The 16,050-nt window shown below is 44.7% G+C and overlaps 5 protein-coding genes across 6 annotated transcripts; 4 read left to right on the top strand and 1 right to left on the bottom strand.

Moving 5' to 3' along the window:
• Positions 1–832: 832 nt before the first annotated feature.
• Bccdc39 lies at positions 833–8,277 on the top strand. The gene is made up of 4 exons (XM_024695994.1): positions 833–1,222; positions 1,295–1,619; positions 1,685–7,635; positions 7,690–8,277. Exons 1-4 carry the CDS (start codon positions 974–976, stop codon positions 7,735–7,737), a joined length of 6,573 nt encoding a protein of 2,190 aa, XP_024551796.1. The 5' UTR covers positions 833–973; the 3' UTR covers positions 7,738–8,277.
• A 318-nt stretch (positions 8,278–8,595) lies between these two features.
• Positions 8,596–9,796, top strand: Bcprd3. Of its 2 annotated transcripts, XM_001558507.2 has the most exons (2): positions 8,596–8,887; positions 8,963–9,796. In XM_001558507.2, exons 1-2 carry the CDS (start codon positions 8,676–8,678, stop codon positions 9,582–9,584), a joined length of 834 nt encoding a protein of 277 aa, XP_001558557.1. In that variant the 5' UTR covers positions 8,596–8,675; the 3' UTR covers positions 9,585–9,796. The 2 variants fall into 2 exon arrangements, with proteins under 2 accessions (XP_001558557.1, XP_024551795.1); XM_024695993.1 differs by having other exon boundaries at positions 8,596–9,796.
• A 147-nt stretch (positions 9,797–9,943) lies between these two features.
• Positions 9,944–11,701, bottom strand: BCIN_11g03920 (hypothetical protein). The gene is made up of 3 exons (XM_001558508.2): positions 11,536–11,701; positions 11,251–11,438; positions 9,944–11,150 (listed from the first exon to the last, which is right to left on the bottom strand). The coding sequence occupies exons 1-3, from the start codon at positions 11,536–11,538 to the stop codon at positions 10,160–10,162; spliced, it is 1,182 nt and encodes a 393-aa protein (XP_001558558.1). The 5' UTR covers positions 11,539–11,701; the 3' UTR covers positions 9,944–10,159.
• Positions 11,702–11,737: 36 nt separating this feature from the next.
• Positions 11,738–13,632, top strand: BCIN_11g03910 (hypothetical protein). The gene has a single exon (XM_001558509.2). The coding sequence runs from the start codon at positions 12,011–12,013 to the stop codon at positions 13,511–13,513; it is 1,503 nt and encodes a 500-aa protein (XP_001558559.1). The 5' UTR covers positions 11,738–12,010; the 3' UTR covers positions 13,514–13,632.
• Positions 13,633–14,750: 1,118 nt separating this feature from the next.
• BCIN_11g03900 (hypothetical protein) lies at positions 14,751–16,036 on the top strand. The gene has a single exon (XM_024695992.1). It carries the CDS (start codon positions 14,956–14,958, stop codon positions 15,673–15,675), a length of 720 nt encoding a protein of 239 aa, XP_024551794.1. The 5' UTR covers positions 14,751–14,955; the 3' UTR covers positions 15,676–16,036.
• Positions 16,037–16,050: the final 14 nt, after the last annotated feature.

The following is a 16,050-nucleotide window of genomic DNA, read 5'->3' as shown; positions in this document are numbered from 1 at the left end:
CTCTCACATGTCTACCAGCTATGCCTACCTACATAGAGTGAGAGATAGATATAATAATAAGTATTCCGTGTCGTTGTTGGCGGCGGCAGGCGAAAGCAGAGGTATTCGATGTCAGGGTTACATTACAACCCCACCTTCTCATTCGGAATTGAAGCCAATGGTGCTTTATTAAAGTCTATAGAGTCTTTAGGTGAATTCAATGCCAAGATGTGTGGGAGTTGCAGCTGCAGTGCAAACGAAGAATACAAAGAAAATAACCTTGAGCTGTAGCAAGCAATAACTGGGTGTGGATGATTCTTATTGATGCCCAGGTATGATATGTTGAATCAGAGAGAGAATCACTCCATATTGCAACCATCCATCAATTGGACTGAATGAGACTCCATTGGTTCTCCGGAGACCACTGTCATGGAGATATTATCTGGATTCGTCCATACAATCTCGGGAGTGCGAAAAGGTCCCATAGACTTACACCGTAGATGCCCTCGAGCTGCATGTTTAATCCATACCGGATAGCCTTACCAATACCAACCATAGGTAGGTAAAGCGTCGATGCAACCATACATAAATCCGGAGTGAAGACAGAAATAAGTAGCTTGTGCTTCCGAAGTCATTCCCATTCAGTATACGTACCTGGGTTTTCATTTGGCCGTCGTTTCTTAGATGCCAAGGTTATACTACAATCCCGTAACAGCCTTACCAGTTAGGCGATGAAAACGAACATCCAACTTCAGTTCTTGAGTAGAACGAACGAACTGCCCCCACAGAACACATCGCCTTCACAAATTCAATCTTTAACAACAAACCTTTTACCTCCTTCCCTTTTAAGTTTGAACCTTCTAATATTGTTGCGCATTATCAAAATACGATTCATCCATGTCCACTCCTCCCAGATAGATCAACCTTTCATCTTGAACAAGATTGAGAGGTAGCTCTGCGGGAGTGGGTCTGCGCCAAAATACAACTATCTTCGATGGTGAATTCAAGAGGGGGGACTTTCACACCTTCACCGGCGCAAACAATTGTGACAGGAGTTAGTCATTCACCTCACGGCTCGCATCATAGTACATTCAGTGCTGGCGCAAGTCCATCTACAAACAGTCCAATCGGTGGCAGCGGAGTCAATAAAATCGTCGTCGCTCAGGTTTACCTGTTACTCGGTACAATTAAAGAAGATAAAGATCGCACAAAGTGGGAACAACAAGCTGAACAGCTCAGAAAGGTATGTAACATATGTGCTCCTGTTTGCTTATTACCATGAGGTTCCATCTAACACGAAGCTTGCTTGCTATAGCTAGTTGATGAGCACGGCATGGAAGTATTCTCAAAATACTTCAGCCGACTTGTGGTTGGCAACGCACCGCAGATATTTCCTGGCATTAATCGACCGGTTCTTAATTCAGGCAACTATCAGATTTTGGTAAATGAAGTACACAAGGTTGCCCATGATGTTGACCAGGCTGGGAAGATTGCGGAGTCCATAGAGACGGGGAATGAAGACATCTTCCGTGATTTCGACCTTTCAACCTTTATGGATCATTTTAAGCTAGACGCGCTCGAGAAGACAATTCTAGCACTTGCATTTAAAACTGGATCAAGATCAGATCTTAAAACTAAAGGTTGTTAAATTCTTTCTCGTCCCACCATCCCTTCCTTTCCATTGAAAGCTAACGCAACTGTATAGCGGACGCTATCCTGTCAGCAAATTATCAAGGCTTCGTAGAAGCTCTATCTCAGGTGAATCAAGGTCAAGAAGATCTCACACCATCCTTCCTCGCCACGATAGTCGATCGATTTATCCAAGGTCGTCCACCGAATCTCGATCGTCAAGCGCAAGTTCTACTGTTTAGAGCAATCAGCTACCGTTTTCGCGACCATCCAGAGCAAGACATTCCCGCACCCACAGAAGTTCTCGCGGCGCTGTTCCTAATGTCGATAATTACAGAAGGGAATGCACTGGTATTATACATACAAAAAACCGGGGCAGCGTTCACATCAGACGAGGAGACATGCAGAAATTATATCCGACATGCTGGGGATATCACTCTCGATGAGGCACAAGTTTCTGATGCCTTACTATATACTGCCATCAGTCGAACCCCTACGTTCTCTCCGCAAGTATTTGTTAGTAGTCTGCGCAAAGAAGTTCCCGCAGGGTTCAGTTGGCTGCAAGTTGTACAGCATTTCGATACGCCAGAGCTGAGAATATCTCCACAACAATTTCTAGCAGTTTACGAAGCTATTCGACCAATTGCGCTTGAAGACCCTGCAATTATTCCACAACTGCTCGGTGGTGTCTGGCAAAATACTGAAACCCAGCTTTCTTTCATCAGCGCATATGCATCCTTGAACCCACACGAGCTTGATGCCTCCACCATTCCAAAGCTTAGGCCATCATTCACACTGGACGACTATGCCGATGCTAAGCCAGAGGTTCGAGAGCGTGCTGAATGGGCAGTGAGGCACCCGCTTGTGTCCGTTATCACACTAACATCGGTTTTCATCGTCGCCCTCAGAGAGACCCAATACTCAGAAACAGTTGAAGCGAAGCGATTGTTCCAAGAAGTGGTTGTACCAAACCTAGACATATTCCTAGTCTCAGCATTTGGTGTACCGCGACCGTGGCCTGAATTAGCAGTGGAGACAATCAACAATCTTTTCGAACGCTTTCTATTCAGGGTCGATGGTCACTATGATTTCGTCTTGGCAAGCTTATGGCGAAAAGACAAGACTTGGGTAGCACAACGCTTGATGGACGCGCATGTTAAGGCACCTCTCGAGCTTCCTCTTATATTAGAGCATGCAATAAAGCATGAATGGCTTCACGAACTGGCCTCCATGCTTAATGGCTTCGGCCTCGATCTCGCCGCCCTAGCACACTCACGTAGCTATCTGGACATCAAAGACTGGAAGGCTACGAATTCGCCACGAGAGGAAGAACTTGGCACAGCTCTATTGACTTTCCTGAGTATCAAAGCTCAACACGAGATTGTATGTCAAAAAACTTCGCAACCTCACAGTATAATGCTACCTGTCAAAACTGTATTCGCCATGCTGAATGTCTTGGAGGAAATTTTACCAAAAGAACCTTCTGCAGAGTTGATTGCAGTACAGCGGACTTGTATCACTGCATACCCTCGTTTGATAAATTATGGCCAGGATGACGAGCTAGACCGAATCATTGATAACAACGGCTTGGTGACCAACATGCTAAGCGAAAACGCACAGCACATGATGGAGCAGCATTATAAGCAGATGTATAGTCAAGAGCTCAAGGTTCGGCAGATTGTTGATGCCTTGGCTGGTTACAAATCTGCCCGCGACCCCTACCAGCAAGATGTGTTTGCCTGTATGATCCACGGCCTTTTTGATGAATATACCCTCTATTCTACCTATCCGCTTGAGGCTCTTGCAACAACCGCTGTTTTGTTCGGTGGTATCATTCAGAATAAGCTCATTGCTGATCTACCCCTTGAGATTGGTCTGGGTATGATTCTTGAAGCAGTCCGAGATCACCTTCCAGAGGAATCTATGTACAAATTCGGGTTACAGGCTTTATTGCAATTCATACCTCGTTTATCGGAATGGCCTGGATTCTGTCATCAGTTGCTACAAGTGCCTGGTCTCGAAGGTACGGAACCTTGGAAAAGAGCACAAAATGTCATACACGACCAACAAGAAGACATGTTGCGCAACGGGCATAATGACCTAATGAATGGAGGTGGAATTACAAATGGCAATATCGATGTACTGCTCTCTGCTGAACCTTCCGCACCACCATTCAACTCTATCAACGTGGATCCGCTCCCTCCAAATGCAGACTTTAAAGATCCCGACCCCGAAGCACAAGGCAAAGTGCAATTTTTGTTGAACAATATCACCGAGGTCAACGTGCAATCGAAATTCCACGAATTAAAAAGCGCCCTTGACGAGACAAATCAAAAGTGGTTCGCTGGTCATTTAGTAGAGGAACGAGCTAAAGTTCAGCCTAACTACCACGTCCTATATCTTAAACTAGTCAAACTTTTTGAAGACAAGATCTTATGGAACCAATTATTAAGAGAGACTTTTATCAGTGTTTCCAAGCTGCTTAATGCCGAAAGCACTTTGCAATCTTCAATCGACCGCACGCATTTGAAGAATCTCGGTGGTTGGTTAGGCTCTATGACACTTGCTAATGATAAGCCTGTCAAGCACAGGAACATTGCTTTCAAGCAACTGTTACTCGAGGCTTGCGACACGCAACGACTCATTGTTGTCATTCCATTCGTTTGCAAAGTTCTCTTCGAAGGCAGAAACTCGGTTGTCTTCAAACCACCAAACCCCTGGCTTATGGATATCATTCACCTTTTGATCGAATTGTACCACAACGCGGAGCTTAAGCTGAACCTCAAGTTTGAAATCGAAGTGCTCTGTAAAGGTTTGAGTCTGGATCATAAGAGTATCAAGCCCTCTACAGAATTCCAGAGCCGCATCCCACCCATTGAAGAGGCCACCGAGCCAATGGCAGTACCTGATGGTCTGGATAGATTCGAGAACCTTTCTGTGAATGGTTTAGGAGGCGGAATCGCCAGTGGCCGATTTTCTCCGCAAGAAATCCTTTCTACCATGCCTGATCTCGGACCACTTCTTACTTACCCCCCTAGCAATGACATGGTGAACACACGCCAATTGCATGATATTCTCAAAACCGCAATTACTCGAGCAGTCCATGAGATTATTTCGCCGGTTGTGGAACGTTCTGTCACTATTGCTGCTATTTCGACCGCTCAAATGATACACAAGGACTTTGCAACCGAGCCCAACGAAGCTCGTGTGCGCTCTGCAGCTATCAATATGGTCAAGAAGACTGCTGGTAGTCTCGCTTTGGTCACTTCTAAAGAGCCGTTGCGTGCAAGCATGACAAATTATATTAGAACATTATCAGTCGAGCATCAATTACCTGAAGGTACCATAATCATGTGTGTAAATTCAAATCTCGATCTAGCTTGTAGCCAGGTCGAAAAGAAGGCTGAGGAACGCGCTGTTCCTGAAATCGAAGAGATTCTGGAGCCAGAACTAGAAGCCCGACGCCTCCATCACATCAGACGACCAGATGATCCATACATTGATCCTCAACTCAGTCGCTGGGCCTGGACCATTCCAAGCCCGTATAAGTTGCAGCCGTCAATGTCTGGCCTTAACCAGGAGCAAATGGCGATTTACGATGAGTTTGCTCGTCAGCCGAGACTACTACCTCTGGCCGATAGAAGCTCAGTAGCAGGCTCCTTGGCCGGTACAACCCATGTTGCTACAGCTTCAGATGCAACAACATCTATCACCAATGATCTTCTACGAGATCAATTTCCCACGGTTCCAAACCTTCCAGCACCCGCTGAAACTCCTACAATTCCACTTGTCAACAATCAGCAAGCTCCTTACAGCCAGCCTTCGGCTGCCCTGTCCAACGGAAGAATGCCAAACTTGGCCATGAACCCCCAAGGGTTGCCGGAAAAGGTGCAAAGGTTGTTGGCTGACTTACAACAAACGACTGCCGATATTCCTGAGCAGCACTACATGGATCTTCCTCGACCACATCCTGTTATTGAGATCTTAGATGCCTTGTACGGTTTAATCATCAGAAGCCAGCAAGGACAAGAACCTTATGACATCTGGATTGCAGAGCAAATCTGTGGAATCGTGTTTAGTGGTAGTGAAAACACTTTGGTGATTGAGTGCTTAGTGCATGTACTTGAAAACATTATCAGGATTGGTGGTCGTTGTGCTGTTCGTGTTTCAATGATCATTGGACAGCAAGTCGGAGAAGCACTTCTCCATGTTCCTCTGATCATTGCATTGGTCAAGGCTGAAATGATCGATTGGGCACGCGTCGACTTCGCTACCTCTACAGCCTTGGCAGAGCGCAAAGAAGGGACCCTAGAATTCTTCCTTTCTCTCTTGGAGCAGGTTTTCTTATGCGATCGACCACTAGCACTGTATACTGATGTCGCGAAAAGTTTGGAAGTCGCTTTCGAATGGATATCAAAAGAGCCTGACTTGGAAGTTGGCCAGCAGCTCAAGGAGAAGCTTGCAGCTTCTGCCCTTCCAAAAAGCGTCGGCCGCGGCCAAAATGAACGACTTGCCTTTCGTCAAGATCAAATGGAATATGTCTTCGAGGAGTGGATTCACTTGTTCAGCAACCCCATTGCTCCGGAGAGAGCGGCGCTGGTATTCATATCTCACATGTACAACAGACAGCTTATCAACGATAAGGAAGACCTTTGCCTTTTCTTGCGCCTTTCGATTGATACATCAGTCGAACGTTTTGAACAACAAATTCAAATGCATGGCTTCCTTAATGATGCCTACATCCCTATTGACGCGTTGGCAAAGCTTATATCTCTTCTAGTAAGGGGCTATGAGCGTGAAGGTGAAGTGAAGGGCGACAAAGCTGCGTTCTTGGAATCAGTTCTGTCAGTCATAACGTTGGTTTTGAATCATCATCATGTCATGCGGGGCGAAGGTTTCAATCAGAAGGTCTTTACACGACTTCTTTCTTCCATGCTCTGTCACTTGAATACCTTCTCAGCTGATTTATCCGAAACGGAGAACCGCCAAATCATCTTGACATTCGCTGAAAAGCTCATCAAACTTCAACCAGCTTACTTCCCAGGCTTTGTATACGGTTGGATGACCTTAATCTCTCATCGCTTCTTCCTTGTACCATTGATGGGACTTCCGGATGATATGGGGTGGCAACCATTTGCAAAACTTGCGGAGTGTTTACTATCCTATACAGGCGAGCTACTGAAGCCATTACAGTTGACATTGGCGGCAAGGGATATTTATCAAGGGGTTCTCAAGTTCTTTCTTGTGTTACAACATGATTACCCTGACTTCGTAGTTGCATACTCGTCAAAGTTATGTGCCAATGTTCCAAGTCATTGTGTTCAATTGTTGAATCTCATTCTCAACGCTCACCCAACGAAGATCCAGCTACCAGATCCATTACAGCCAGGATTGAAAATTGAACGCATTGAAGAGATCCGCATGTCACCAGAAATTGTCAACAGCATTGATATTGAAGGAACCTTACAATCAACTGGTTTGTATGAGATTCTCGAACAAGCATTACAAAATGGCCCCTCAGAAGATGCGGTGGCCCACATTACACATACTATACAACGGAAGCAAACCGAAGTGAGCGGTCCAGGATTTGTACCTGTCAATGTCGACTTGCAGCTTATTGAGTCTATCGTTCTACACATCTGTATGTACGCTGTTACAAGAGCAAGCCAAAAGGGAGAGCTCAATAGTTTTGCTCGCGGTTCTACTGATGCTGCTTTGCTCTCGATGCTTGTTCACGAACTCAATCCAGAAGCTCGACATTATCTTTTGACCAGCATAGTCAACCAACTTCGTTTTCCTAACGCCCACACAAACTACTTCGTGCAAGCGCTCCTGGAACTATTTGGAAATGACGTCAATGATCAAGAGGAGTCCGATATCAGCCAACAAATTCTCCGGGTTTTGTTAGAAAGAGCGTTCGTTTCCCTACCGATCCCTTGGGGCGTACTTAACATGGTCATCGAACTCGCCAAGAACGAAAATAAATACAAATTCTTTGACTTGCCATATATCAAGTCGACACCAGAGGTAACATCCTTGGTCCTCTCACTTTGCTCAAATAACTGACAGGGTTTTAATTAGGTCGCTGAACGAATTGCTGTTATCGTGCAGCGTTCTCTCTCAAGATAAAGTTACACACCATCAACCAGATCTGGATAATTTGATTCTGGCACAAACATATAGATGTGTCGCACCAGTGATTGAAATTTTCAAGATCTGTCTCATTGTTACATAACCTCTTAGGTCACATTCGGCGTTTCATGTTACAGATCTTTCCGGTTTGTCTACTGCATAGCGAGTGAAAGGAATTGGGATTTTTGCAAGATCTGCTATACTTATGGTGGGAACAGGGAACGACAAAAAACTTTTATTTAATGCATCTTACATGATTAATGTTTCCTTGCCTACCTTCTGTATGACAGAAATTTAAGGGTGGGCAAAAAATCTGGTGGCGTGGGGAAAACAGACATATGGCGTGGGAATGGTTTGGCTTACTTGCTGTTACGTGGGAAGGCGGCAAACTTTTATGTATCATAAATGGAGTTCAATATATTTTTCTGGACATACTCACATTCGTTTGTGACGATCGTTCTCCTTTATTCCTACGAGATTAACTACCGACAATCTTTCTTGGGTGGATTCATTTTTATTATTATGACGATGTGGTCAAAACTCCCGTCCTTAGCTCTTCTTAGAATTGCATTGTGGAGAAATCCTCGCTCCAGTCGGTAAAGATCTTCTCATTTTTGATTGAAACTCATTATTTCTGGTTTGGTGAAGACTGATTGTGGCTGATTAAGCTCGAGTTCAGAGCTGCCCCACCGCGGGAAATTGGGGAATCTGCAAGCGTGGGCGAGGTCAGAGATATTCACATATATGATATATATCTGCTGCTTGACGTACTAGGAAAGAAAGGGGAATGACAAACTTGTCAGGTAGACGTCCAAGAGTTGATGAAGGGATTTTTTACATAACTTACATGTTATCGATATCCATACATTTCCCTATTCCTATTTCTGTGTCCATATTTATTCTCTTCTAGTATTAGTTTACGTCCTTCATACCTAATGTTTGCAAACATAATTTTATTAGCAGCAGTGTTGCCAGTTTTTCTTGCACATGCTCAAGGGAGCTTCACAACTTGGTCACCACCTGGTCCAGGTGATGTTCGTTCTCCATGTCCTGCGATGAATTCCCTCGCCAATCATGGATTTCTCCCGCACGATGGAAAAGGGATCACGGTCCCTGATGTTATCACCGCGTTAGATGCTGCTCTGAAGTATGATTTCTCTTTGTCACATCAAGCTTTACCCATTGTATCTTAACCGTGCTGTAAATCTAACCCCTAATTTAGCGTGGGTGCCGATTTTGCCACTGCCATTGGCAGCGCCGGTCTGCTGTCAGTCCAAGGCAATCTCCTCGCTACATCCTTCAACCTCGATGATCTAAACGAACACAACTTCCCCATCGAACACGACGGATCACTTTCCCGCGCCGACTATTACTCTTCTCCAAACCACGATGACTATTCATTCAACCAAACAATCTTTGACCAATTCCTCTCATTCTTCACTTCTCCCGAAACATCCATCCCCGTCGCTGCAGCCGCCAAATACGCACGTGTGAAATATGAAGAAGAGCATGATCCGCACTTTTCATACTCGGCTCAGCATTTTGTACTGAGCTATGGAGAGACGGCGTTGTATTTGAGTACGCTGGGGGATCCGGTGGAGGGCGTGGCGGATGTAGAGTGGGTGAGGGTGTTTTTTGAGGAGGAACGGTTACCGTATCGGGAGGGCTGGAGAAGAGGGAGCGTTCAAACGAATCTGCCGAGCTTGGCGGGGATGATCGCCCGGTTGATATTGGCTAATGAGGATGTGTTGCCAGAGGGCTTGGAGGTGACGGCCCAGACGGTGGGGATTGCTTTTGGGGGATACAATCCGGCGACGGGGGTGTTGAATCATGTGATTGGGTGATTGCTCTGAAATGGAAGAGGTTGTCAATATTTTTTTTGGCGTTTTGAATCCAAATCGTACTGTCCTTTTGGTTGAATTGGGCCTCGAAAATATCTAATTGCAAAACAGCTTTGGCTAACGGTACAAAGTATTCTTGTTGATATTTGTTCTTAGAGCATATTGATAATTACAATTGTAGCTCCAATGGCAATAAGATCTTATTACTGCTGCCACGTTCAAAACTCGCTAAGATCAAGATTTTTGCTATCTAGTCTAAGGAGAGAACAAAGAATGAAAGTTTTGATCTCGAACTCTCAGCTTGGGCCATGGTGCTCGCATTCAAGAATTGGCAGTCTTGTCAACTTGGATGGTGGAAATAGTGAGACTTAATTTGCTCAAGTGGTAACGTTGTGAACGCCAACATTTGCAATATTTCCCATTAGAAATTTAGATAAACTAACGTTAAAGGTGAATTAAAATCTCGAACCTGCCTAAAACTCCAGTTCTCCCTACCGGCTAACAATCAATAAAATGGTACAATTGAGGGTATCACCATTTCATTTATCCAGCCCATTACGCCGACCCTATGACCAATCTCACAATCCATTCGCCGGGCCACCTCTACTTCTCCTTCGACTGATCCGGGCCGTGCTTCTAGAACCACCTTCACTAAAACTGGTGCCCAGGCCAGAATCACTTCTCCTACCAGCTTGCCAACTCCCTTCTCCGTCATCATCTTCATCGTCTGCATCGCCTCCGAGCGGCAGAATTACCGCTTCTTCCAATATCTTGTCTTCCTCGTCTTCTTCTTTCTTGATGCCTACTGGTGGATATATCAATGGCATTTGACCCCTTACCGTCGGAAATGTTCTCGGGGTATCCGAAAGATCTGGCTCATCATCTGTTGCCTCTTCTTTGATTGCATCTTCACTCTTTTCGATCTCTTGTCCCTTTCCAACCCTCTCTTTCTCCCTCTCTCCAAAACATAACTTCAAGATTGCCCACCCGAAAATACACCCTAGCATCTCCGCCCCCCAAAATGCGCCCACCCCGACGATCGCACTGCTAATTCTCCAATTCCACATCCACCACCGCAGTCCACTTAACTTCGCTCTCATAAGTATTCTGCATCCATATATTTGTACTTCACCCGAGTCTTTCTCAATGACCACTTCCACTGCACTTGGCACGTTCTTGTTTCCCCTTGGAAAACGAACACCTTCCGCCATTTCTACGGTAATTTTCTCGTCTTCTCTTTTCCACCCAAGCACATACAGTGGTGCATTTACCAACTTTCCCAATCCAGATACCAATTCACTCTCGTATGTCAGAATCGTAGGTCGCCGAGACGAGAAGAGTACATCTTCATTCTTAGTGATTCTTGATAGAGGTAGTAGGTGTTCGACGCCTGGTATCAAGCTAGGGGTTTTGTAATTAGATCCCAGGAAATTAACGTGGATCATAAAGTTTCCGGCTTTCAAATTGAGAGGAGAACGTGGCATGTGTAGTTCCAACTGAACATCGTATTCTTGACGTGTTACAAGGGAATTATCGAGGGGTACGATGCCATGCGGGTGCTGGCCTGGTCTGCGTTTGTTCCCGCGTTAGTATATCTTGTTCCCATTTATTCATTGCGTCCATAGAAATGCCACCTACAGGGGCACCTCGAGTGGAATGATATACGTACGCAAATTGTAACCAAACCCTCCTTTCCACCCCAAGTGCTGGCACCCAGCTCCAATAAAAGCCCGCATAAGCTACCACAGCAAACCCAAACAACACAAGCGACGTCGAAAGGAATAATATAGTATTAAGGTATGTTTTACGCGCCGGTTTCGAAGTCGCGATCGCAATCGGCTTACGAATCATAGTGTCCTATTTGCAGATATATGGTTAGCTATCTGAAAATGAGGAAAGTTATGAGTTTGTAGGAAGGAAACTGGTGCGCTGCGATAAGATGGGAAATAATTACCATTTTGATGGGTGAACTTGTTATTGCATTACATTATTTGTGATAAGAACCAATATGATAGTATGGAAGTCTTTGGAGTGCAGCTGAACGTGAATGCGCGTTCCGCTGTGAGGTTGATGGGCGATGTTTACGAGACAACGCTTGGGTAAGATAATGACGTCGGCTCAAAATAGCCCCTGCACTTAGCCTGTGATTGACTCCCGGTGAGCTCAGTTCTGATCGCAATCTTGGGAATTTGACTGCAATCATGAACTTGAACTGAGCTATGTCGAGAACTTGCAACATTGGAGAACTCGCAAAAACCATAAATGTTTGCCAGACCAGATCTTCAATGATAACAAAGCATTCAAGCATATACAACCTGATGTGATTCCCCGCTTTGAACAGCCTCATTGCTATCGCCAACAATCAAGCTCACAAATCTTCATCTGCGCCTTATAATACAACTTGGCCAAACGCAACACTACCGGGCACAATGGCTTCCCAAGCCGACATGCAAGATCTTCTCCGTCTTTTTACAACCGGCCGTAATAAAGTTCCAATGCTTAAAGCAATGCAACGGGTTAAAGCACTACAAACTGCATCCATAAACCCCTCCATTTCAGCTGTCGCATCCACGCCTCTTGATACCCTTCAATCCGCGCTCTCTCTTGATGAGAAAGCCACGAAGTCGCTAATTACTGCTTGCAAGAATACTAGTAAGACGGCAGGCAAAAGATCCGCAAGCGAGACTGATGCTACAAGTAATGGAGCGCCGAAACGCGTTAAAACATTCGAATCGGCGTATTCGTTACCAGTTGAACAAACGGAGGAGGAATTAGAGAAGAGTCTGGAGCTGCCAGAGAGCGTAAGAGATGAAGATAGGATTAAGAAGGCGACTATTTATACGAATAGAGCACCGCTAGTATTGGCATGGACATTGCAATTATTGAAGTATACAATGCCGGGACAGGGATTAAGTGGGAGATTGAGTTTGGCGCAGGCGCTGGTTAGTGCGAACAGTAAGATTAAAGCAGAGAGCCTAGGTCTGAAAGGGAAAGGGAAGGATGAGGATGAAGGGAAAGGATGGCCTAAGGTAAAGATCATGGGTAGGGAGATCGCCGTTTTGAAGAGAGGAGGTTATGATGGGCTGGGAGAAATTAGAGAGGAGAATGGAGTCAAGGAGGAGGATGAAAATATTGCGGCTAAAAGCAATTCGAATGATGAATGGGCAGTTTCTACGCCCATAGCATCTAAGGGCTCAACGTTCATTGCTCGCTCGATATCTGTATCTTCACCCAGTCAAGCCCGCACCTATCTTCAAACCCTCCTGAAGGATACCTCCATCTCCGATGCAAGCCATAATATTACAGCTTTCCGTGTTCAAGGTGAACATGGAATGATTGAAGATTGTAAAGACGATGGCGAATCAGGTGGCGGCAAACATATTCTGGGAGTGCTTCAAAATAATGATATAGATGGGGTTTTGCTTGTTGTCTCAAGATGGTATGGAGGTCTTATGTTAGGGCCTGACCGCTGGCGGATCATGACACAAGTTTCTAATGATGCATTATCACAACGCTTAAGAGTTGCGGGAAGCATCAGAGGAGAACAATTATGGGGATTGGATATTGAAGCTATGAGTTCGTCAGGTGGAGGAAGCATGCCTATTCATAGGCCAGAGGGAGCGAGAAAATACATCCTGAATGCCTTTGCTTCGCCACCCGTAGATGACAATGATGAGAGAGGAAAGGGTAAAAAGAAGAAAACTGCGAAAGCGTTAGCTGAAGAAAAAGAAGAAAATCTAGGATTGCTGATGGGAGCCTTAGATTTATTATTTGAGAGCTGGCTAAAGCATATTGGGAAGGAGGAGTTGGATAGGAGGGCTTGGGGATGGTATGTGCAGGTTAGACCAGAGGTGGAGAGTGGTGTTGCAGGGTGGGGTGGAAAGGGGGATGTCAAGCTGAGTGAGATATTGGCATTGAGGAGGAACTCGTGAGATCAGTGAACTAGTGAGTAGATTCCTCTTGCCATGATGGGTACTCTGTGAGAAGAACATGTATGAACAGTGGCGTGAACGAACCTTATTAATGACAATACTTCATTGACTCTGGCTCAGCTGACTCTGCAGCCAAAAACCTGTGCACTTTATACTGGTGCCTTCCCCTCCTATCTGCTTCGACATAGGAAATAGTTCTCCAAGTTAAATCTTATGTTCTGGGCTGAATTTGCGATCCACCGGATTGCAAGATAGCGCAATGGTTAGGCAGTTGACCATCCATGGCAAAATGTAAATCAAAAGCTGCGACTATTATATATTCACCGTGTGGTATCTGTTTACTAAAGAACTGGTTGCTAAGAGCTCCAGTTTGAGCTTCTGTAGCTCTTCACCGAAATGGTAAATTATCATCGTGCTCTCGCTACCAACATGAGGCACACCTGATACTTTTGAGATGGCCTTGAATAATGGCCGTGGCACAATCGAAGCCAGCTCATACCCGATAATAAATCAATCCCGATTCACGGTTGTTCCGAGGGGCTAGGTAGTAATAAAACAACTACCAAACAGAGGAGCCCGCATTTGTATTCAATAAGGTGTCGAATCGATCTCGGCCAGGCCAGGGGCCTACATCTTCCTTCTGCCCTGTTTCGAAAGCGAGGAGGAATTCAACTTGAAGGCCTTCAGGCAGTAGATTCAATTGGTGAAAGCGCCCCCTAATACCGTCATCTCACACTTTCTTTGATGTTTTCTAGATGCATCTATCAATTTTGACAATGACTTTCATGGGAAAAGTATTCATCATTTGCATGGAGTCGCCTGCATCTAGCGGTGCACCGTCCAAGATTGATAAGTTACTTGCTGCACATATATACATTCATCGAATAGATTTATAATTATGGTTTCGTCTTGAGAAGAAGATTACATGAGCATGTTGTAAATTTGAAACATGGATTTTCGTCCCCTTCTCAACTTCAATGACGTGGTACTCATATTCATAATCTTTTAACCTCTCGTAATCCTAAATCCCTCACAGACTTTCACATCATTTCATATTCATATTTCTCTGTATAACAAGTTTTAATTAATGCCTCTGTATCTTTTTCCATGGCAATGAATTTTCCTTTAGCCCACTTCTGCGTAACGCTGTGCTCTAGCGATCGACCACAAGCGACCTTAAGGAGGCTGCAAGCGCTGGCGGCAACAATCTGCGGTACCCAGTCTTAAAAAGTCTCAAGGCTGTGTTGTAGGTTTAGGCACCGGTGCATATACCTCAAAGAGTTTGGTTTTCAAAGTTTTGTTCCTAGCACGGCCAAAATAGCTACATGGCCCAGTTGGAATATATATGCCTGAACGATCTAATAGATAAAAACCCTCGAACGCAGTTGAATTCAGCTGTGTAGATAAATTATTATTCAAACTTTTTTATTTCATTGCATCAAATGGGCCTCTTTTCAAAAGACAAAAACAAATATCCTAAAGACAAAAACAGACATTCTAGAGACAAAAACGGACATTCTAAAGACAGAGAGTCTAGAGAGAAATCTGCAGACAGGCACAAAAGGCAATCTAGCGCAGCCTCCAAAGCTCGAGATTGGGACATTTATCTTAGAAAACATGTCGGCAAGTCTGCGCCCATGCCTGGATTGGCGGAAGACATTGGTGTTCTTTTACAGACGGCAATAACAAAACTAAAAGAATTACAAGCCATCGATAAATTGCGATTTGGAGGAAGCAAGGCAGGAGGTTTCTTTAAAGATTGCGCAAAACATCTCGTATCATCCCAGAAAATCCAACAGAAGATGAATAAATATATTCAGAATGAACAAAAAGAACTTAAGGACGGAGACTTGGTGGAGAGACAGAGTAGTACAGAGGACACAGCTGGTATAAATGCATATAATGCTGCATTTGTACATGATAAAAAATGTTCGCCTCAGGTATGGGAGACCGAAAGAAGGATGCAGAAAATCGAGGGTCTCTTGAACCTTATCTCCGATCAATATGAGGAAATTATCAAATCAGAGAGTTGTTCGGTGAGCAATTACGGGAAGGATGTATTAAGGACCACTAAATCGGATTTGGAGAAATTCAAAAAAACCACACACGGCTTTGCACTACTTGCTCTTGTACCAAATAATACTACATTGCAGAACAGGTAGCCGAGGAGCGATAGGGGGGTTCTAGACCAGGGAATACCAGCAAAGAGCCACGGCGTGCTCATAACCCAAAACCAGGGAGAAGTTAAGTCTGGGACTCCTCATTTGCTATCACCGCATGGTCAAGAGCCACCAGCACGGCGATAATAGTCATGTTCAGTCTGGGAGTTTGGGTAAGAGTTTGGATGGGAGTTTCATTGATTTATCGTTACTTGAGTTTGTCTGTTTGGGGTCGTTTTGATAGATGGGGCTGCCCTATGAGGAATTGGGAGTGGTACCTTTCCGCTATACTTGTTACACGCTTCCTTAATACTCCATTTTCGCATGATCATTTGAAATTTAACGGCTGGGTTAGAAATATACAATATTATAAAACAC

Source organism: Botrytis cinerea, chromosome 11 (assembly GCF_000143535.2).
Source record: "Botrytis cinerea B05.10 chromosome 11, complete sequence".
NCBI classification, from domain to species: domain Eukaryota; kingdom Fungi; phylum Ascomycota; class Leotiomycetes; order Helotiales; family Sclerotiniaceae; genus Botrytis; species Botrytis cinerea.
Note: the sequence above shows the minus strand (reverse complement) of the source record. Positions and strands in the feature narration are given on the sequence as shown.